Below are 22,380 nucleotides of genomic sequence, written 5' to 3'. Positions count from 1 at the left end.
GTAAGCAGTGATTGGTCAATACACACCTTGAAACTCCCTCACCTTACCCAGAAGCCTGCCCACTTCTATGAAGGTGAGCTGACTGGGGGAAAGGGTGGAGACCCAGGGGGAGGGCGGAGCTGACCTGGCAGTCTGCTCACTTCCTTGAGGGGGGGCGGGGAGGGATGGGGAAAACCAGGCACAACACTCTGAAGCCCAGTTTTAGAGGTGCTCAGTTGACTGGTGGGGCTAATAAGGATACTTTTTGTCCAGTGTGGTTTGAAAAAAGGCTTCATTCAAATCCTCAGTGGTCATCTGTTTAAAAGGAATTATATTCTTGATCTTTACCACCTCTTTCTGAAGTTCTGTAATCATAGTATTTAAAGCTTTCACAAAATCAGCACCACTTTTTACATTTTCCTGTTTTTCAGCAACCACTAGGTCAGTGAATTTATATTCTGGCACAGGAAACATCAGTTCATTGAAATTCTTCTCAAACTCATCCACAAGACCAGGCTTGGCCACATATTCCTTGTAATAAGTCCAATTAATCACTTGTGACTTCTCAGGAAGTGTAGCCAATCTGGTAGTAAGATATTCATTATGGAATTTCAAGGCATTAGCAATGGCTTTCTCATTTTTCAGTATTATCCCTCAAAATGCTGCCCAATCAATGGCTTTCCTTTAGTCCAGCCATCTTGGAACTTTATTGACCTCAGAGGCATACAGTTCTGGGTGGAGAGTGTTTATAGAGAAAAGTGTTTATTAGTTTATTATTTATTAAATTATTAGTTTATTAATCAGAGAAAGGATTGGCAAGATCCTATAACTTCAAATTCTATAGGGAAAACAAGTCCAGGAAGACTTGAGAAAGACTGAATAAATATAATAGAGAATTAAAACCTAAAATAAGTAAGAAGATTATAGGAGTGCTCCCAGCTACCTTTGAGTCACCAGCCCATAGAAACTATAATCCCTGAGGGAAGAAAGGCCCTGTGGGTGTGATTGCTAAATCTAGTGATCTCTGAAAGATTATGGAGGACAAGAGAAAGACACAGGACTAGAGAAGGGTATATATCACAATTTTCATAAAGGGAAATAGAATAATTTTGATATGGTATTTTTGTCCTAGTCAAACTACACTTTCAGTATTGTGTTCTGTGTAGGGCACCAGAGTTTAAGAACACTGATAAACTGGAGTGTCCAGAGGAAGCAACTATAATGTTGACATGCCTTGACATCTTAAAGTGAGATATTAAGGAAACTGAAAATGTTTTGTCTGGGGAAGAGAAGACATAAGGTATATGAAAGCTGTGTTTTAAGAATAAGAAAAATTATCATGTAGAAAAGGAATTGGGCTTGTTTTGTTTAGTTCCATAGTAAAGAATCAGGAGCAATGAAAGGAAGGCAAACTTGGGTTTCTCCTAGGGAAAAACCTTCTAGTTGAGTGGAGCTAACTACAAGTGGTATGCATTGCTTTAGGAAGCAGTGTTTATCCCTCATGGGAGGTCTTTGAATAAAGGCTGGATGTCCAATAGTTGGGAATATTGTAGAGGGAACTTTTGTTCATGTTCTGGTTGGACTACATTGCCTCTAAGATCCCAACTAACTCTGAAATTGTACGAACACCAGACATATTTCGTGATCTGGATACCAGTGGAAAAAGCAGGCAGTTTTATGAGCTACTAGATATGATACTGGGGTGTATGAGGTGTTAGGGGAAGACTAGAACCTCTGTTATAAGGGCCCTTTTCAGAGGTGCTCATCCACCTTTGATTTTCCACCTGTTACCAAACTCTTATATGTGGCCCCAAGATGGTATAGCAAGTATAGAGGCCACACCCCAGTAAGCTCATCTCAGCAGAGGGGCTAAACCAGGTTGAGGGTAACCAACAAGCCTCACACCTGTAGGTGAGTTGGGCAAATATCTACTCCAAGCATGTGAAAATCCCCCTTCTACTCCATCTGTGAAATGGGTGGATGAGAACAATTTGTTCCACTGTCTGTGGAGCACTTAGAGCTTGGTCAGACATTAAAGACAAGGTCATTCACTGCAGCTGAGGCAATCACCAGTCATCTTGACTTCTGTCTTGCCACTGGGCTTTAATTACTCTGGAAAAGAGTGAGACTGATAAATCTATGTAACTCTACCTCACTTAAATCCAATTCATGAGAAAGTCAAGACATCATCCCATGGTGTCATTGATACCCTTGAAAAAGGAAAAAACAAACAATAGACACGATAAATATAAAGGATCAGGGACAAATAGATAGGTGTCAACACCAGTGATATCTATGACCTGGTGTTAGGTCATGCAGACTAATTTATATTGTGAAGTAGGAATCTTAGGATCAGAATTCTGGGGCAATGATTCTTTACCTTTTGGGTTTCATGAACCCCTTTAGCAATCTTGTGAAGCCTATTAACCCCTCAGAATAATGTTTTTAAATGCATAAAACAAAATATACAGGATTACAAAGGAAACCAACTATATTTGAAGTTATCAAAATATTTTAAAATTATTTCACAGATCCCAGGTTAAGAACACCTGCTCTAGGGTGATGTCTGAAATTACGCCAATTGCAAATAAAGGATCCAAGTAACGTACAACTATCGTACCCAAATTTAAATGTGTACTTTATAGTCAGATGTACAGAAACATTGAGATTCATGGACGTATCTTTTTATTCCACCTCCATCACAAGTGCTATATCCATCCCCTTCTCCCTATCTTGTCACCACCCTCATTACCACCTACCTAGACTATTTCAACAGCTTCTTTATGGGTCTTCTTGCCTCCATTCTCCTCTACCTCCAATTTGTCTTTCATAACACATTCAGAATTCTTTTTCTTTTTTTTATTCAGGTCAATCCTTATCCTCTGTTTAAAAATCTTCAGTAGTTCCCTAATTCCTTTTGAGTAAGGTTCAAAATCTTCTCAGTCATTCAAAGCCCCCACAATTTGGTGCCATGCTAATCTTTCCAGACTTATTTCCTATTATTTCCCTCTGTGTTTTATATGTATATTTTGAACTTTGTCTCTAAAACAAAGAACTCTATGCTTTCATAACTTTGCTCATATTTTTTCCATGCCTGGAATGTTTTCCCTTCTGACATCTCTTTAAGGACCAACTCAAAAGCTACCTCCTCCAGGAAACATCTCCTCAGATTTCAAATTAATCTTTTTTCAGGTAACTCCTTAAGGCACTTACCATGTAATAATGTGTATTGCAACAGTCTGTCTCAGTGTTTATCTATCTACCAGTCTGTAACCAGAATGAAGTCAAAGACTGTACCTAATCCTAGGTTTGCATCTTCCCTGCTGCCAAACATCAACAATTGAAGTTAATGAAATATTTTTGTATGAGTGAAACATACCAATAAAGGATGAGCTTGACTCATATACAAAAAAAGGATCAGATTGATGAGAACAAAAGATTAAATGGGTATGAAATTGATTTTTAAATGAAAAATTCTGGAAAAGTAAAAAAGTATATTTAAGAATGATATAACTTTTGTAAAAGAGATTCAGTGTTTGAAATACAAAGGAAAAAAATAATAATGAATTTTACTTATACATCATTTTGCTATTTCAGTACTACAAGTGTTATGATCCTTATTTTATCAATGAAGAAACTGAGGCTCAAGGAAGAGAAGTGATTTTCCTAAGGTCATATGGCCCCAAGGGGATGATACTGAACTTCACCTGATGTTTTCTGCCTCCATATATAGGGCTGTTTCTATTATACTATGCTGCCTCTCTCAACTTCACTGGAAAATTGACAATATAGGTGAAAATACAATTGTATGCTTGAGGGCCATAACTACTTTGTCTTATTCTTATCCTCCTTCTTCAATACCGTGACCATACTTCTTAGTGAAGCATCAATGTAGGGTAGCCAGGTGATATGATGGATAGAGCAATGGAACTGGGAGTGAGGAAAATTTAATTTCAATTCTAGCCTCAGACAGTAGTGATGTGACCCTGGGCAAAGTCACTTAACTTCTCTCTGCCTCATAAAGGCAAGGTAGGAATAGAAAAAAACATTTATTAATTGTCTACCGTGTGCACAACACTGTGCTCAATGCTTTACAAATGTTATCTCATTTAATTTTTTTTTTTGCTTTTTTTTGCAGGGGGGAAGGCAGGGCAATTGGGGTTAAGTGACTTGCTCAAGGTCACATGGCTTATAAGTGTGTCAGGCATCTGAGGTCTGATTTGAACTCAGATCCTACTGATTCCAGGGCCAGTGCTCTATTCACTGCACCACCTAGCTGCCCCTTATCTCATTTAATCTTCACAACCCTGGGAGGTAGGTGCTATTATTACCCCTTTTACAACTGAAGAAACAGAGGCAGGAAGAAGTGAAGTGACTTGCCAAAGTCACACAGCCAGTAAGTGTCTAGGACCAAATTTGAACTCAGGTCTTCCTGACTCCAGATCTACTGCTCTATTTACTGTGTCCCCTAGCTGTCTGGGTTTCTTCATTTGTAAAATGGGGATAATAATAGCACCTACCCCCCAATGTTGTCAAGAGGATCAGATGAAATATTTGTAAAATGCTTTACAAACTTAAAAGTGCTATGTAAATGCTAGGTATTATTATCTGACTTCAAACTGGAGTCAGTTGATCTGTTTTTTGAGATATCTGAAAGATGCCCTACTCTGTTGCTTACAGTCTAATAGGAAAGGACAACATGCAAAAGGAAGCTGGAAAAGCAGGACAGATGGTACCTTATACAAGGGTTTGGTGGAGAAGTCCACAAAAGTGCAGGGGGTAGGACCTAGGTGAACAGAGAGCTGATCTAGATGCACATAAACATCCTCAAATGGAGACTTTGTATAGAACTCTTCGTTCTGCTTTCCAGTCAGAGGGGTAAAGAATACCCAGGGTATTGATGACATGTGAGTACCAAGGTTAATGCAGTTTTGGAGGATAAGGAAGGAGATTCTGATGATGAGGTTCCTGGGGGCATGAAGGAGAACTGCAATATGTCTCAACTTTATGTTTTGACTAATATTTATGATCAGAAAGTTGCTAAACTAGGTTTTCTTTCAGTGTTGAATGACTGTGATGTGCAGATGGGAGGTACTTGGAAATGTCTTTCAGGTGGCAATTTGGTCTACCAAGTCAAATGCTTTTTTCATAATCAACAAACAATGAGTACAAATATGAAGCATATGAAAGTAATACAAAGAAATTTCAACAGGGAGAGAGAACCAATGTCTAGGGAGATTGGGAATGACTTTGAACTGAGCCTTGAAAGGAGCTAGGAGTTCTAATTCAGATAAGGGTGGGGAATGTAGTTCAACATAGGGGGTCTCCTGTATAAAGACACAGAAGTGGGAGACAGGATATCATGGGACTAGTGTGTGGGAACAACTAGTAGAAGCCAGACTGACTGGAACAGAGTATGTGAAGGGAAATAATATAAAATAAAATTGGCAAGTAGGAAATTGGTTAAGAGCTCTAAATGGGCAATAAAAGATTTTGAATTTTTTTAAATGTTTGGCTCCTAAAAGTTTTTTTTCAGTTTGTTATTTAAAATCTATCAGTTGGCCTCTCATCTTCCATTTCATACTTATTCCACATCTCAGTACATCCCTTCAAGTCCTCAACATTTCAGCCAAAATGGCCAAACTCACTGTTCTATCTTGTACCTCCTCGTCTTTCTATATCATCAGTTCTCAAACTTTATTTTATTACCCCTTTATCCTCTTAAAATTACTGAGAACCCTTCAAAGAGTTTTTATTTCTGTGGGGTACAAGAATACGTACCATACTAGAAACTAAAATGTTTTAGCATGGTGAAAATAAGTTTGACCTCAGTGATTCTCTCAAGGACCCCCAGCGCATAATGCCAAAGCGAGCTCCCAGAATACGTAAGGAAGCCGACTCATGACCCTTTAAACAATCCCAACCCGCCCTTCACCCCGGGTTAAAAGCACATTTCCCCCACCGGGAAAACGGGAGAGGGATTTCCAACGACATGGAAGAGAAGAGAGGAGACTCCTAGACTCCATTTCAACTTCCGGGAAACTACACAAACGTTCTCTCTGGCGAGCCTGGCCAGGAAGTGTGTCTCCGCACTCCAAGCCTGTCTACACGCCCTTCGCCTCACTTCCGGTTACGCTCTAGGAAGCCGGAGGGTTGGGCGTCTCTGTGCCACGTTAGGTAGGGCTGCAGTCACTCACTGGACCCAAAAAAGGTCTTACCCAGGAAGGGAAAAGGAGGGGAAGAGAAGAAAGGTAAAAGAAAGCAGGAATGAATACCTGTGAGAAGAAGCTTTATAACCAAGAGGGGAAGCTCCGCCTTTGTCTTCTTACTTCCGACCCCCAATACTGAATGAAGCCTCTTCTCTCCTTTAATCCTAACTACGACTGCCCCTCCCCCCATCCCTTACTTAAAATGTTGCAGGGGTGTAAACTCAAATGAAAGCCCGAGGTCCAGGTATAGGAAACTTATTGGGAGGCCTTGAATAATCCGTCTGGCCCCATCTTACCTGGAGAATGGGTTCTGCCATTTCTTGGCTAACGTACTTGAAAAGATTGAACAAAAGGTACTTAGGGGAGCTGGCAGCCCCTGGGCACAAGCAGGGAAGCATTGTACAGATTCACAGAATTTAAGTCTGACCCCTTTCTCGACAAAAATCCCCTCCATGATATCGAGAACAAATGATTCTTCAGCTTCTGAAAGATCACCATTAATGAGGATTTTAAAGGAGCCCATTCCACTTGAGTAGAGATGTCATTGTTAGGAAGTTTCCCTAATTTTTACTTCTTAGATACTTTGATCTTTCATTTCTGTGCTACGGGTACCGTTTTCATTGGTGAAGATTGAAAGCTATTCCTGACTTCTCATCCTGTGAAATTCTTGTCTGTTTTCCCCATAAATACCATGCTAGAAGCCATCTTTTGGTTCTTTTAATATTTTTTGTGCCTACAGCACCAAGGATGTCCGTGTATTTCCTCACTCTGGATATGTCAGCCTACCTTTGTTCAAAGTTAACGTTTCCTCCATGATGTCTTTTATACATGTTGGTGAAATAATGCAGCCTAATGAAACCCGCCTATGGTCGTTCCATTATCTTTTGGGTTACCTGAAATTGTATTCTTCTGAGATTGTGGTATTGAATAATTCACACCATTCAGCATTACTATTATATTACTAGTGCTAAAATGATGAAGTTTTGTGGCTATGAGCATCATGGGACATATATCTTAGACATGACTCTGGAACGATTGCCAAAGATGCACAGTAAGTTATACCTAGTCTTTATTGGGGAGGGTCCTCTAAAAGAAAGTGCGCTGGATTTGGAGTTGGAGATCTGAGTTCAAGGTGAATGTTTACTATGTGGGACTTGATTTCATCCTCTGTGAAATGAGGAGGTAGGTTGATCCCTAATCCTCAGTCTTATAAGTGAAAAAGAGAAAAGGCTGTACTGAATTTCAGAAATTTCCAATGCTTTCAAAGCCTTTTAAAATTTGGAATTTAATGAACATACAAAATAATTTCTACACATAGATCAGAAAAAGAGGATTGCATGTGAAACTGCAAATTTCTATTATATATTGCTTGCTTTTAAAAAAAAACTATATAATAAAGTCAATACAGTACTTTCAGAGCTGTCATGGTTGTATTTCCTTCTAAACTCCTGTTCTTTTTCATGCACTTAATAAAATGATTCAGTGGTCTTCTTCTTTTCTTTTTTGGGGGGAACACTATCACTAGATTCTCTACAAACCAGCCCACCCACCCCCATGAAAAAAAGTTAAATATGTTTCTTGTGCCAAATACTATCATAGTCAAAACAAATCCACATATTTTCCATAGCCAAAAAAAACTATCTCTCATTCCACATCCTGAATCCATCACCCCTTTGTCAGTAGGAAGGTAGTAGGTTTTATCGTAAGTCCTCTGGAATTATAGTTTACCATTGCAATGTTTGGAGTTCTTAAGTACTTGATATTTTTAAAAAAATAAAAATTTAAACTGTGCATATACTTTGACCCAGCAATACCACTTCTAGATCTGTATCCTAAAGAGATCATAATAATGGGGAAAGGACTCACATGTACAAAAATATTTATAGCAGCTCTTTTTGTGGTGGCAAAGAACTGGAAATTGAGGGGACATCCATCAATCAGGGAATGACTGAACAGGCTGTGGTATATGAATGTAATGGAATACTATTTTACTATAAGAAATGATGAGCAAGCAGACTTCAGAAAAACCTGGAAAGACATATATGAACTGATGCTGAATGAAATGAGCAGAACCAGAAAAACATTGTACATAGTAACAACCACATTGTGCAATGACTGACTTTGATAGACTTAGCTCTTCTCAGCAATGCAAGGATTTAAGACAACTCCAAAAGACTCACAATGGAAAATAATATCTACATCCAGAGAAAGAACTTTGGAGGTCTGAATGCGGATGGAAGCATACTACTTGCTCTCCTTTTCTTTTGTTGTTTTGTTTCTTCTTTCTAAGGATTCCTCCCATTAGTTCTGTTGACCTGAAAGTTTGGTTTGAAGAGGCAAACAGGCTAGGTGATGTATAAATTCATATTGCTTTATTCCCTTAAAACTAGCAGAATACGTGCATGAATGGAGCCAGATAAAATCTATCTGATAAAAAGAATGATAAAAGATATCTGATGAAAGAACGGGAATGTATTTAGTTTTGGAACAATCCTAACTCGGGATGTCTGTGTCACTCAAAATTATGATCTCCATATATGTTTGACCACAGTATGAGAAAGGAATTTTCTTGATAGGTTGTAAATACAATAAGATAATAGAGTTGACAAAGTGTCAACTGAAATTACAACACAGGATCTGTGTTTTCTTTACCATTAAAATGATATAACATAGTATATGTCCATAAAATATTAAGAAAAAGTTCCATGAAGTGTCTGGTCAAAGTGCCTTTGTCCTTGGTAGTCATTAACAGAAGAATGCTCTGGTCAGTTTCACTTCGCCTTACAGTGTTGACACAGAAAAGGGCATTCTGGGTTTACTCAGAGAACAAAGAAGGGAATATCTGTTAGGCTGAGGGGCTTCTGGTTGATTAGTTCAGGCTCTGGCCCTTGTTGAAGTTCAAATGATAGTAAATGATTATCAGTTCTAATTCTTCTCTTTACATCATGACTAATGTGAAAATGTTTAATACGAATGCATATAAAAGTAGAGCCTATATCAAATTGCACACCATCTTGGGGAAGGGGGAGGAAAGAGAGGAGGAGAAATTTGTTTTTTTTTGCTTTTTGGAGGGGGGAAGGCAGGGAAATTGGGGTTAAGTGACTTGCCCAAGGTCACATGGCTAGTAAGTGTAGAGGCAGAAAATTTAAAACTCAAAATCTTATGAAAGTGAAGGTTGAAAACTAAAAATAAATTAATTTAAAAATTTTTTTTGTTTTCTCTTTTTTTTTGAGGGGGGAAAGGCAAGGCAATTGGGGTTAAGTGACTTGCCCAAGGTCACATGGCTAGTAGCTGTTAAGTGTCTGAGGCCGCATTTGAACTCAGGTCCTCCTGATTCCAGGGCTGGTGCCCCATTCACTGCACCACCTAGAAGGTAGAGCAACAGCAAGGCAGAATGGATAGCATGCTGAACTTGGGAGTCAGCTAGATCTGGGTTTGAATTCCTCTATTGAAATTATCTGTATGACTATGAGCAAGTCATTTCACCTCACTGAGAGTTTTCTTACCTGTAAAGTTGGGATATTTGTAGTACCTACCCCAAGAGCTATTGTACTGTGAGGATCAAATAAGATGGTGTATGAAAAGAGAGTTGCCAACCTTAAAGGTTATGTCAGCTATTATTGTTGTAAAGGGAGCTACTATTTGTTTACCAGTTGGACTAAATGACCCCTGAAGACCCTTCTAAACTCTGAGATCTCCCAGACTCTTCAAATCAAACTTTCAATAGCCTAAAGAGTATCACCATTTAGAAATTTAACACATAACATTTCTGATGTTGCCATGCTCCCTATACACAATTGCTGATGCCAAACTTTTCAATGCTAGGCAATGGTACCACCAAACTCATAGGGGATAAATGGTACCTCTGGGAGAGAGGTTAGGGTGTTCTATCAAATTCATATCACTTCTAGACAGAGAACAAGACCAAAACAGAAATTTAACATTCCTTTTTGTTATCATCCTAGCTATTACTGGATTGGAATTCTCTCATTGTGACTGAAGGGGGGGCGGTTTATTACTGAAAATTTCTATATAATTATCAGTCTAATAATTCAACCACCAAAAACATATTTTATTATCACTCTGTATGTAGTACTGGGCTAGACTTCTATATAAACTAACAGAATAAAAATTAGCAACTGCCATTACAAAGTTTACATTCTATTATGGGATTTTAATCTATTATGAACTCAACAGAATTCTCCTTTACATTTCCATCACATTTACACATTAACTTGAGTACAATTACACTGGTGTTGAATGAGAAGTGAATAACAAGTAAAGGCTCTCCCACATACATTACATTTACATGGCTCCTCTCCAGAATGAATTCTCTGATGCTGAATAAGTTGTGATCTCCTATTGAAGGCTTTCCCACACTTATCACATTCACTTGGTTTCTCTACAATATGAATTCTCTGATGCTCACAAAGACCTGACCTGGTATTGAAAGCTTTCCCACATTCATTACATTCATAAGGTTTCTCTCCAGTGTGAATTCTCTGATGTTGAATAAGGGTAGAGCTCCGACTGAAGGCTTGCCCACACTCATTACATTCATATGGCTTCTCCCCAGTATGAATTCTTTGATGTTCATGAAGAACTGACCTTCTACTGAAGGCTTTACCACATTCATTACATTCAAATGGTTTCTCTCCAGTATGGACTCTCAGATGTCGAATAAGGAGTGAATGGCGACTAAAGGCTTTTCCACATTCACTACAGTCAAAAGGTTTCTCTCCACTATGAATTATCTGATGCTGACTATAACCTTTGATGTAACTGAAGGCTTTCCCACATTCATTACATTTAAAAGGCTTCTCACCAGTATGAATCCTGCAATGTTCAATAAGGAGTGAGTTCCTACTGAAGGCTCTTTCACATTCATTACATTTATAGGGTTTCTCACCAGTATGTATTCTCTGATGGTGCATAAAACCTGTAAAATGGGTGAAGGATTTTCCACATTCATTACATTTGTAGGTTTTTTCCCCAGTATGAATTCTCTGATGTCGAGTAAGAGTTGAGGCATAATTAAAGGTCTTATCACATTCATGACATTCATAAAATTTTTCTCCACTATGAACTCTCTGGTGTTGAATAAAATCTGTGAGATGAGTTAAAGTTTTATTACATTTATCACATTCATATGGTTTCTCTCCTTCATGAATTTTCTGATGTTTTCTAACACCCGAGCTTCTACTAAAGGTTTTTCCACATTCTTTACATTCATATGGTTTTTCTCCAGTATGAATTCTTTGATGTGCTATGATATCTGAGGTTCGACTAAAAGATTTCCCACATTCATTACATTCATATGGCTTTTCCCCACCGTGGATTCTCTGATGTTCATGAAGACCTGACCTTGTGCTAAATGCTTTCTCACATTCATTACAATTATAAGGTTTCTCTCCAGTGTGAATTCTCTGATGTTGTATAAGGGTAGAACTTCGACTGAATGCTTTACCACACTCATTACATTCATAGGGTTTCTCCCCAGAGTGAATTCTTTGATGTTCATGAAGGACTGAACTTCTATTGAAAGCTTTCCCACATTCACTACATTCAAATGGTTTCTCTCCAGTATGTGCTCTTTGGTGTCGGATAAGTACTGAATGTCGACTGAAGGCCTTACTACATTCATTACACTCATAAGGTTTTTCTCCAGTATGAACATTCTGATGCTTTATAAAAGCTGCCATGTGAGTGAAGGCTCTCCCACATCTGTTACATTTAAAATATTTCTCTCTACCACGAATTTTCTTATGGTACATGGGGGCAGAATTTTGGGCAAAACTTTGGCCACAAGTATTACCTTTATGGACTCTTTCTTTTGTAGGATCTCTCTGATGTGTAACAAGTTTGGGGCTGTAATCAAAGGTTTTGTCAAATTCATTATATTTTTTGCCTTTCTCCCATCTAACTGTTTTCTTATAGAAGACTGTGATATGCTGAGAACCCCTCTGCAGAGAAGGAGACTGAAGACATTTCTCCTCTTTGGTATTTCTTCTCTTTCTCTCGAAATAGCTATTAAACTCATAGGCATCTCGTAACTCCCTGACCTCGCTAATATCTCTTAGGAGTTCTTCTGATACCTTTCCATGCAATTTTACTTCTTTAGGAAGTAGAATAAAAAAATCCTTATCATCAGGTTTTTTCTGAAGATCTGAAACAAACAAACAAAAAACTATCATTATGTGGATCATAACAGCATGTAGACACAGCCACACAAAGCAATGCCTAGCAATGGTACACTGGAAAGAGCACTAGATTTAGAATCAAGGCTGCTTATTGCCTATGTGACACAGGTGAGTCACTTAACCAGTCTGGGGATGTTTTCTCCTCTGTAAAATGAGGGGTTGGACTAGATAGTCTTTAAGATCCCCTCCATTTCTAAATCCTATGAATTTAAAAATTTTTAAATCAGGACTTAAAAAAATCAAGGACTTAAAACTCCCACTCAAAAATACAAGTTCAGCCAGTTTAGAGGTAAAAAAAACCTAGCAAGATATGATCCACAGGGTGTCCTTCTTACCCTCTTTCCCATGAAATCATGGCTCTTGAATAGACAGAAATCTTCTCTATGAAAAGAAACAAAAGAAAGAATCTGGAATGAAAGACAAATGAATTAACATTCAAGAAATTTGTAAATGGAGGGGGGGGTGAATGAGAAATGGAGATATTTTGCAAAAACAGTCAGGAATAGCAAAAGAAACAAGTGTATGAAAAGTCAAAAGAATGGGCAAGAGAAAAAAACCCTGAGATTCTGCTTACAATATCTTCTACCTTAAAGGTGCTTAAAGGTTTACAAAGTGCTTTAAATATGTTATCACATTGATATTCACATTAGTCCTGTGAGACAGATAATACTAGTATTATTTCCATTTTACAAATGAGGGAACTGAGGTTCAGAGAAGTGAAGTGACTTAACTATAGTCACAAAGCTATTAAGTATCTGATGCAGCATTCCAATCCAGGTCTTCTTGACTCTAAGTCCATTGCTTTTTCCATTGAAAAAGGTTTAACTAATGGAAATGACACTAAACAAGAGCTATTATGGTCTACATCTTATATGAAGAATATTACACCTATCCCTGTTAGGAATCAGTCAGTCAGTCAATAAACATTTATTAAGTGCCAACTATATGCCAGGCAGTGTGCTAAGCACTGGGGATACAAAAGGAGGCAAAAGACAGTTCTTGCCTTCAAAGAGCTTACAATCTAATAGGAGAGGCAACATGTAAAAAAATATGTACAAACTACACAGAGAATAAATAAGAAATAATTAATGGAGGGAAGCAAAGGAATTAAGAAGGGCTGGGGAAGGTGTCCTACAGAAGGTAAAATTTTAGTTGAGCCTTAAAGGAAGCCAGGGAGGCCAATAGTCAGAAAGGAGGAGAAAGAGGGGTCCAGGCATGGGGAAGATCCAGAGAAAATATCTAGAGCCAAAAGATTAGTGTTTTGCCCATGGAACAACCAGGATGCCAATGTCATTGGATCCAAGAATACATGGTGAGGAGTAGGAGGTGAGATGACTGGAAAGGGAGGAGGGAACAAGGTTATGAAGGGCCTTGAATGCCATGAGAAAAAAAAGATCATTAATTTGTGATGCAATGTTAGGTTATAAAGGTCTAAAAGCTCCTTGTAATCTTTGATTTTTATTCATTACTGCTCACAGCTGAGTTACTAAGAACAGGGATCCACTAATACAGAATATTGCTGTATGTTGCTATGCCTTAGGATAGAATCGGTTGGATTCCTGTTATTTTCTGAGGTAGAGAAATACTGAATTAAGTCTTATATGAAGGCACTGTAGGTCTTTAAAAAGGAGGTGGGAGGGGTGGAGTCAAGATGACAGAGTAGAAACAGGACTTCCACAGGGCTCTGGCTTCCACCTCCTCCAGTTCATGTAAAAGGTGACTCTAAACAAACTTTGGAGCTACAGAACCCACAAAATGACACAAAGAAGCTAACCTTCCACTGAGGACAGCCTGGCAGGCTGGCAGGAAGCAGCCAGCACAGTGCTCTGGGAGCTAACCCCAGCCCTATGAGAGCCAGAGGTCTTAGCCCCAAGGTGGCCTGACCAGCCGCTGGCTGGAGGGACTTCAAATCACCAGCAGCTGTGGCTGTTTCCAGAATTATCAACCCATAGATTTGAAGGACAAAGTGAGAGGTCAATGCAGTGTGGACTTTGGGACCCAGTAGTTTGGGAGTGTGGTCAGCCTTTATCCCCTGGAGGGAGAAGCCTCTGAGGTGCCATGGCTGTGCAGCCACCACCACATGGCAGCTTCAGCTCCTGGCCTGCAGATTGTAGGGAGACCAAAAAACCAATCTGAGGGGTAATCACTCTTGCTTTAACCTGCTTGGATCTGGATTGTGGTCTAGGGTGGAGGTCCTAGGATGTGTGTTCAGCTTGCCAGAGCGTGTGGAGTCTTCAGAGAGGGCACCCAACTAATACCTCCAGCAGCTGAGATAACCCCAGTGATTGGGATGAAGCTCCCCTGTCTGGTAGCAGAGTCCTACAGTGGAAAAAAGCCCAAAAGTCAAGTAATTGAGTGGCAACATGAGCAGGCAAAGGAAGCAAACCAAGCAGAGGAATCCAACTTCACACTCTTATTTTGGGGACAAAAAGGATCACAGCATGGAACAGGAGGAAGACAGCAAAGTCAGAATTCCTGCACCAAAAGCTTCCAAGAAAATTACAAGCTGGTTACAGGCCATAGAGGAGCTTAAAAAGGCTTTTGACAACCAAATAAGAGAAGTGGAGGAAAAATGGGAAGAGAAATGAGAACCATGCAAGAAAATTATGAAATAAGAGTCAACAACTTGACTGAAGAAAATAGCACCTTAAAAAATAGACTAACTCAAATGGCAAAAGAGACTCAAAAAGGCAATGAGGAGAAGAATGCCTTAAAAAGCTGAATTTGCCAGATGGAAAAAGAATCTCAAAAGCTCACTCAAGAGAATAATTTCTTCAGAATTAGATTGGAGCAAATGGAAGCTAGTAACTTTATGAGAAATCAAGATACTATTAAAAAGATCCAAATAAATGAAAAAATAGAAGGCAATGTGAAATATCTCATTGGGAAAACCACTGACCTGGAAAATAGATACAGGAGAGATAATTTAAAAATTATTGGACTACCTGAAAGCCATGATCAAAAAAAGAACCTAGAAATCATGCTCCAAGAAATTCTCAAGGAAAATTTTCCTGATGCTTTAGAACCAGAGAGCAAAACAGAGGTTGAAAGAATCTACCAATCACCTCTTGGAAAAGATCCCAAAAAGAAATCTCCTAGGAATATTATAGCCAGGTTCTGGAATTCCCACATCAAGGAGAAAATCTCACAAGCAGCCAGGAAGAAACAATTTGAATATTGTGGAAACACAATCAGGATAACAAAGGATCTGGCAGCTTCTACACTGAGGGATCGAAGGGCTTGGAATATGATATTCTAGAGCGCAAAGGAACTGGGACTAAAACCAAGAATCACCTACCCAGCAAAACTGAGTATCATGTTTCAGGGGAAAATATGGTCATTCAGTGGAATAGAGGACTTTCAAGCATTCTTGATGAAAAAACCAGAGTTGAATAGAAAATTTGACATAAGAAGCAAGAGAAGCTTGAGAAGGTAAACAGGGAAAAGAAATCATAAGGAACTTATCAAAGTTGAACTATTTACATTCCTACATGGAAAAACAATAATTGTAACTGATGAAACTTTTCTCAGTATGAGAAAAATTGAAGGGAATAGAAATATATATATATATATATATATAAATGTATATATACACACATACATATATGTCTATATAGGAGGGTATATGGGCATATGAATACATATGTGAATGTATGTATATGTGTACAAGTATACATAGATAGAGGGCACAGGATCAATTTAATAGGAAGGGGTGATACTTAAAAGGTGAAATTAAGAGGTGAGGGAGGAATATAATGAGAGGAGATGGGGAGAGACAGAATGGGGTAAACTATCTCATACAGAAGAGGTAAGGGAAAATGGTTACAATGGAGGGAAAGAACAGTAAGGCAAAAAAATTGGTCAACCTTATTCTCAGTGAATTTGGCTTAGGGAGGGAATGACATACACACTAAATAGGGTATCTCACCCTACAGGAGAGTAGGGGGAAGGGGGTGAAAGGGGGGATGATGGAAGGGAGGGCAGCCTTGGGGGGAGGGAAGTTGGAAGCACCCACTTTTGAAAAGGGACAGGATCAAAGTAGAGGATAGAACAAGTGGGAGGTGGGATAGGAGGGAGGGAAATATAGTCAGTCTTTTACAATATATCTACTATGGAAATATTTTGCATAGCTACACATGTACAACCTATATTGAATTGCTTATCTTCCCAGTAAGGGTGGGTGACAAGGGAGGAAGGGAATGAATCTGGAATTCAAAGTTTTAAAATCAAATTTTTTAAATATATATGTACTATTATCAATATTATTTTAAAAAATAAAAAGGAGGTGGTAAGTTAAGGTATTGGGGCTCACATCTGCAGAAGTAAATTTCCGACTACCCAATCCTGCTCTTTGGCCTTGAAACAACCTATTTATAAAAAGCATGAACTTCTTGGGTACCACACATGTTAACAAAAAGAAACAAAAACTCAGACCTTAACTGAGAAACGTAGCCCTTTCTCTCTGAAAGAGGTGAATTTATTTGCCAGATTATTAAATTTAATTGGAATAGGGTATTTAGAGTCACAAAGACCTGAATTCAAATCCCACCTCACATACTAGCAGTGTGACTACAGATTAGATATTTAATCTCCCTGTGCCTCAGTTTCCTCATTGCAAAATAAGGGGAGTAGGTTAATGCCCTTTAATGTTTCTTTCAGCTCTGAATCTATGATCCTATGAAAGAGAGTAAGGAAGATAAAATAGGTATCTTGAAAATAATCCAAGCTTCAGATTCATAGAATCACAGAATTAGAATCTCAATAAAGTAAGGCTAATCCAACCCATACCTAAAGAGGAATCATCTTTACAACTATGATGAAGTTCATATATTAATTGAAAACCTACATCTTCTAAGGCAGCTCATTCAACTTTTGGACAGTTCTGATTGTTATATTAAACCAACATAAAGAACCTCATGCATTTGTGTAAGAACCATTATTCCCTTTGTAAATTATAAGCTTCCTGAGGGCAAGGACTTTCGTTTTTTTCTTTGTATTCATAGCATTTAGCATAGTATCTTTCACATAACAGGCAGTAGCTAAAGTTTGCTGAATCTTGAAGTGGTAGCCTGATACAGCTATACTCAAACTTGAGCATGACACCCTTTCTGACATGATCAAAAATCTATCTAACAGATAGAGATATTCAGTGTTTATAACACCATAACTGTGAGGAACAGGAAGCTCGAATGATTTTGTATGGATAGAGAAAATGTTATGTGACCCTAAAGCCGAACCCTCCTATATGTGTTAACTCCTCCTATTAGATTGTGAGGTCTTTGAGGTCAGAAACTATCTTGCTTTTCTATTTGTAAGCACCTAGCACAGTGTTTTGTCCATACTAAGCACTTACAAATTTTTCTTTCCTCCTTTCCTTCCTTCCTTCCCCATCCTGCTTCATTCATTCATTCATTCATTTATTCATTCATTCGTTTATCCATACAGCATTCTTATCTCTAATAAATTCCAACTTTTTAATAGATATGACTTCTTTATAACAGTCCCTGTGAAATAAATCTACTTATGTAGAAACAAAGTAGAAAGTCTGTAAAATACAATTAAATAAATTAATAGATAAAATTACTATGAATAGATGGCCTATTCACATGTGACTCTCAGTGACAAAGATATGGAATTTCTTTTTTTAAGCCAGGAAAGAACAGAAAAATGAGGAAATGTGGACAAGGTCAGAAGGATGTTCAATACCAAAGAAGAATGAGGACAAAGAACATTTTGTTTGACAATGGAGGATCTAACATGGATAAATTTGCTTCCCTATACTGCATTTCTAATACAATACCGTGTACTATAATTACAGTTATCTGATGGAACATATCTTATCTTTCACTATAAATTCCAAAAAGACAACTAAACTTTTTATCTTTCCTAGGGTCTAGAACAACAGGTATTTAATAAATGTTTTTGGGTGACTAGGTGAACACAATACAAAAGTAGAGATGAAAGGTCTTCATCAAAGATAGCCAAAACTCAATGATTTAGGGGCAAAGTGGTATTACAGACAGGACTCACTTTGGCAAAATAATTTGCAAAAGGGTCATCCCTTCTCTCTACGAGAACCTTCTTACTAACAACAGAGTATTTCAGAAAAAAACAGTACTATTCTTCATGTAAAAAAAGGCTGAAGTGTCCTGGACCCTGAAATGCTTTTCATCTGTAGATGAAGAGAGGTAGCTGAAGACCCTATAAATCAGTTCTCCCTCCCCCTCTTAGAGAAACTAAGAAGGTAAATAGGATGGACAAACTTGGGAGGAGAGTTGGAAAAAATTATTATGGTTGAGAAAAACCTAGAAGAGAGGACACTTTAAGGTAACTTGGCACTCACTACAAAGGAAAAAGTGAGGTGCCCTAGGAAAAATTTTCCTCTGATATTTTAAATTGTGAATCATAGAGCTGCCATGTTCTTTTTCTTTCTGTCTCCAGTGAGACAGGCTCTTATTTACTCACCTCTGGAAACATCTCTAAAGATCTCCTTTTCCTCAATTTCAGTATCATTCAGTACCCATGACCCTTCTTCCAGCTCGAGCTGGGAGATGACATCAGGTTTAGAGACTGGTAATCCTGAATATGGAGAAGAAAATGGAATATGATCATTTGTGATTAGAAATCATAACAGTCTCAGAGCTCAAATTCAGCCCCTACAGGTGTAAGAAGGAGAGAAAAGAGAGAAAAAACCCAACAACACAGATGATATAATAGGAAGGGGTCAGAGAGAGGTGTTTTTGGTTTCAGAAGAGAGTTCTTGAATTTTTCTCAGAAGGAAGGTTCTTCCACTGTGGTAATTGTTGGAATGAGATCTTACCCAGTGAAATCAGATTCCCATAATTCTCCAGCATCACATCATTGTAGAGCTCCCTCTGAGCAGGGTCCAGCTGTCCCCACTCCTCTTGGGTGAAAAATACAGCCACATCTTCAAAAGTCACAGGATCCTGAAACACATTACTGGTAGCTCAGAGATGAGCTCAAAATAGAAGTTCAAACCATATGAGGAATGCTTCCATCTTGAATCTATGATCCTATAATTTCTATTCAGGTGAGTTGACTTTTGACTCTCCTGGAGTCTTCCATCTAGTCAGCTGCTAAGTCTTATATAGCCACCACCTCTCTAGCTCAGGTCCTCAACACCTCTCACTGGGATTTATCCCATAGCCTCCTAATTGGTCTCCATATCACCAGACTCTTCTCTTTCCTTCATAGCTTCACATCCTTCATATAGCTTTCAATATAGGAATTCAATTTGATATACTAAATTCAATATAGGAATTGATATTCCTAAAATACAGGTCTGACCATGATACTCCACTATTCAACAAGCTCCACCAGCTCCCTATTGTCTAAAAACTCTCAGCATTTCAAGGCCTTCATAACTCAGCTCCAGCTTACCATTACAAGCTAACTGCAAAATTTTTCTCAGTGAACTCTATGTACCAGTCAAACTGGCTCATTCACTCTTCCCCATGTATGAAATTCTAATCCCATCTCTTCCTTTGCACAGTCAGTAACTCAGAGTGTATACTCTTTCTTCACTTTCACTTTTTACAATTTCTATCTTCCTTCAAGGTTCAGCTCAAGAACTACCTTCTCCCCAGGAGAAAGAGTAAGGGGCCTGGGGTCTGAATCAGTAGAAATGAAAGGTTTATCAGATTAAAAAACACCTAGAATATTGAAATTAAAAGGACTAAGACCAGAAAACTGAGTGCAGGAACAGGAATTCCAGCAAAGGTACATAGGACTAGATCAGAAGCTCCCAAACTTATTTGGTCTACTGCCCCCTTAAAAAAAATTACTCAGCACCCCACTGGATATCTGCTTTCCTTAACCTTTCACATTTTTTTTTCAAATCTGCATAATTTCAAAAAAATATAAAAAATATTTTTAAATGATTCATCTTAGGGGAGGCAAGGTGGAACAGTGAATAGAGCACCAGACACTTAACACTTACTAGCCATGTGACCTTGGGCAAGTCACTTAACCCCAACTGTCCTTCCAAAAAAAAGGTAAAAAAAAAATTCATCTTAAATTTAATAAGTTATTATAAATTTGTGTCTTCCTGCATTGAAATTTTGATGATGCAATGTTGCATCATGTAGCTGATAGTATTATATTGTAAACAAGTCATTACATGCACATATTCCTGCTGATGCATCCTGGACTTCCCAACAATGCATGACACACTTGCCTGCCAACACTTGCTTGTTAAGACGTGTCAGCAGACTTGACCATTGATGGGTTATAACTTGCATTTTGTATGTTTATTTGGAAACTTTAACTCTGTTACACAACAGATTAAACATGTACAAAGTTTTTCAAAATTTCCTTACCTTTTCTTCTTTCCTTATGCTAGACTCTCCAAGCCTTGCAAAATGAGGATGATAACTTTCTGACTCATGGGATTCTAAGGAAAGCTTTCTGTGAACCTCAAAGAACTATAGAAATGATATTTGTGTCTGAGTCTGAAGTTCTATTTTTAACATATTTTTGAGTTCCAAATTCTCTACCTTCTTCCAGCCCCTCCCTTAGCCACTAAGAAGGCAGTCATGTTATACCCGTTTTCTATATGTGAAGTCATACAAATATTTCTATATTAGACATTTTGTGAAAAAAATAAAAAAACAACATGCTTCAATCTGCATTCAAAGTTCATCAGTTCTCTCTGGAGGTGGTTAGCATTTTTCATCATGAATCCTTTGGAATCATGATTATTTTGCTGATCACAGTTGCTAAGTCATGGTTGACTTACAATATTGTCGTTACTGTGTACAATGTTGAAGTATGTTTTAAAAAATAAGTTTTGCTACAGGTCACTAGGGTTTGGCATTTTATCCATGAAACTATGTCAGTGAGAGAGGAAACATTGGTAAATCAAGATTAAGGTTGTAGTGGACATCTGAGAAATAACAGGACAGCAAAGCCAATTATAATTTAGGAGTGTTTATTAACCAGCTGGTGACTGCCTCCCCAATAGGGAAGACAGCATCAAGTCTCCTGCAAGATGCATTTTTATAGAACTAGGTGTTGCTAATCAACAAAATGTGGTTCCAAGGGGGGGTACCATTTTTAGTAAAGTCTTGGGTACCTAACAAGAACAGACTTGTATCTGGGCTATGTTTCTAGCAACACTGGTGAAACGTTCCCTCACTATTATGGCCTGTTAGGTGGTTTCCAGGGACCCTGGTAGGTCCTAGCAGGTTTAGGGGGCTTTGGTGTGTAATTGCTGGTGGGCACTTCAAGATAATCTTGGTTCTCCGTGTACTTCTCTTGCTGCTCCTTTTTAATCTTTGCTGTGTTTTTATCTTTGTTCTACCTACCCCCTAAATACGAATGTCCCCAAATTTTGTCTTTGCCTGTTCTCTGTATACCATCTCCCTCAATGATTTTTATCAATTTTCATGAGCTCAATTGTCATCTATATACAGATGACTCTCATTCCTATATATCTAGTCCAATCCTATCCTGAGCACCTGTCACCATCACATGTCACCAACTGTCTGCTGGACATTTCTTTTTTTTTTGAGGACAATTGGGGTTAAGTGACTTGCCCAAAGTCACACGGCTAGTAAGTGTGTCAAGTGTCTGAGGCTGTATTTGAACTCAGGTCTTCATGACTCCAGGGTCAGTGCTCTATTCACTGTGCCACCTAGCTGCCCCATGTTGGACATTTCTAACTGGATGCCCTGCAGGCATCTGAAACTCAACATTTCCAAAACAAAACTCATTATTATTTCCCCTAAACCCACTACTCTTCCTAATTTCCTTATTTCTGTTGAGAGTATTACATCTTTCCAAGAACTCAGATTAATAACCTTAGAGTTCCAGCTCTCAAAGTATAGTATAGTCCAAGGACCCCTGAGGGTCCCAGACAATCTTTCAGAGAGTCAACAAAGTCAAAACTATTTTCATAATACTAAGAAGGTGAATTAACAAATATTTTAAACATTTTATTGATTTTAATTTCTAATATGGTAAATATCAAT

The 22,380-nt window shown here is 38.3% G+C and overlaps 1 protein-coding gene, 1 long non-coding RNA gene and 1 pseudogene across 2 annotated transcripts in view; all 3 read right to left on the bottom strand.

Moving 5' to 3' along the window:
* Positions 1-201: 201 nt before the first annotated feature.
* Positions 202-1,615, bottom strand: LOC138156002 (ATP synthase subunit d, mitochondrial-like; annotated as a pseudogene).
* Positions 1,616-10,243: 8,628 nt separating this feature from the next.
* Positions 10,244-22,380, bottom strand: part of LOC138155793 (zinc finger protein 850-like) — a 45,153-nt gene continuing 33,016 nt past the window's right edge. Inside the window, exon 5 of the mRNA XM_069081006.1 lies at positions 10,244-11,924. Within this exon, the coding sequence (XP_068937107.1) occupies positions 10,412-11,924 (1,513 nt within the window). The 3' untranslated portion in view covers positions 10,244-10,411. The remainder of the gene's footprint in view (positions 11,925-22,380) is intronic.
* Positions 12,222-19,232, bottom strand: LOC138155794 (uncharacterized). Its single transcript, XR_011166992.1, has 4 exons — positions 19,209-19,232; positions 18,854-18,967; positions 12,724-12,795; positions 12,222-12,354 (listed from the first exon to the last, which is right to left on the bottom strand). It is a non-coding gene; the product is annotated as an uncharacterized lncRNA (long non-coding RNA).

This window comes from Petaurus breviceps, unplaced genomic scaffold (genome assembly GCF_028583685.1).
Source record: "Petaurus breviceps papuanus isolate PSGF00001 unplaced genomic scaffold, PetGlider_PUasm1.0 98, whole genome shotgun sequence".
In the NCBI taxonomy this organism is placed as follows: domain Eukaryota; kingdom Metazoa; phylum Chordata; class Mammalia; order Diprotodontia; family Petauridae; genus Petaurus; species Petaurus breviceps.
The sequence above is the reverse complement of the archived record's forward strand: the minus strand, read 5'-3'. Positions and strand labels throughout refer to the sequence as shown.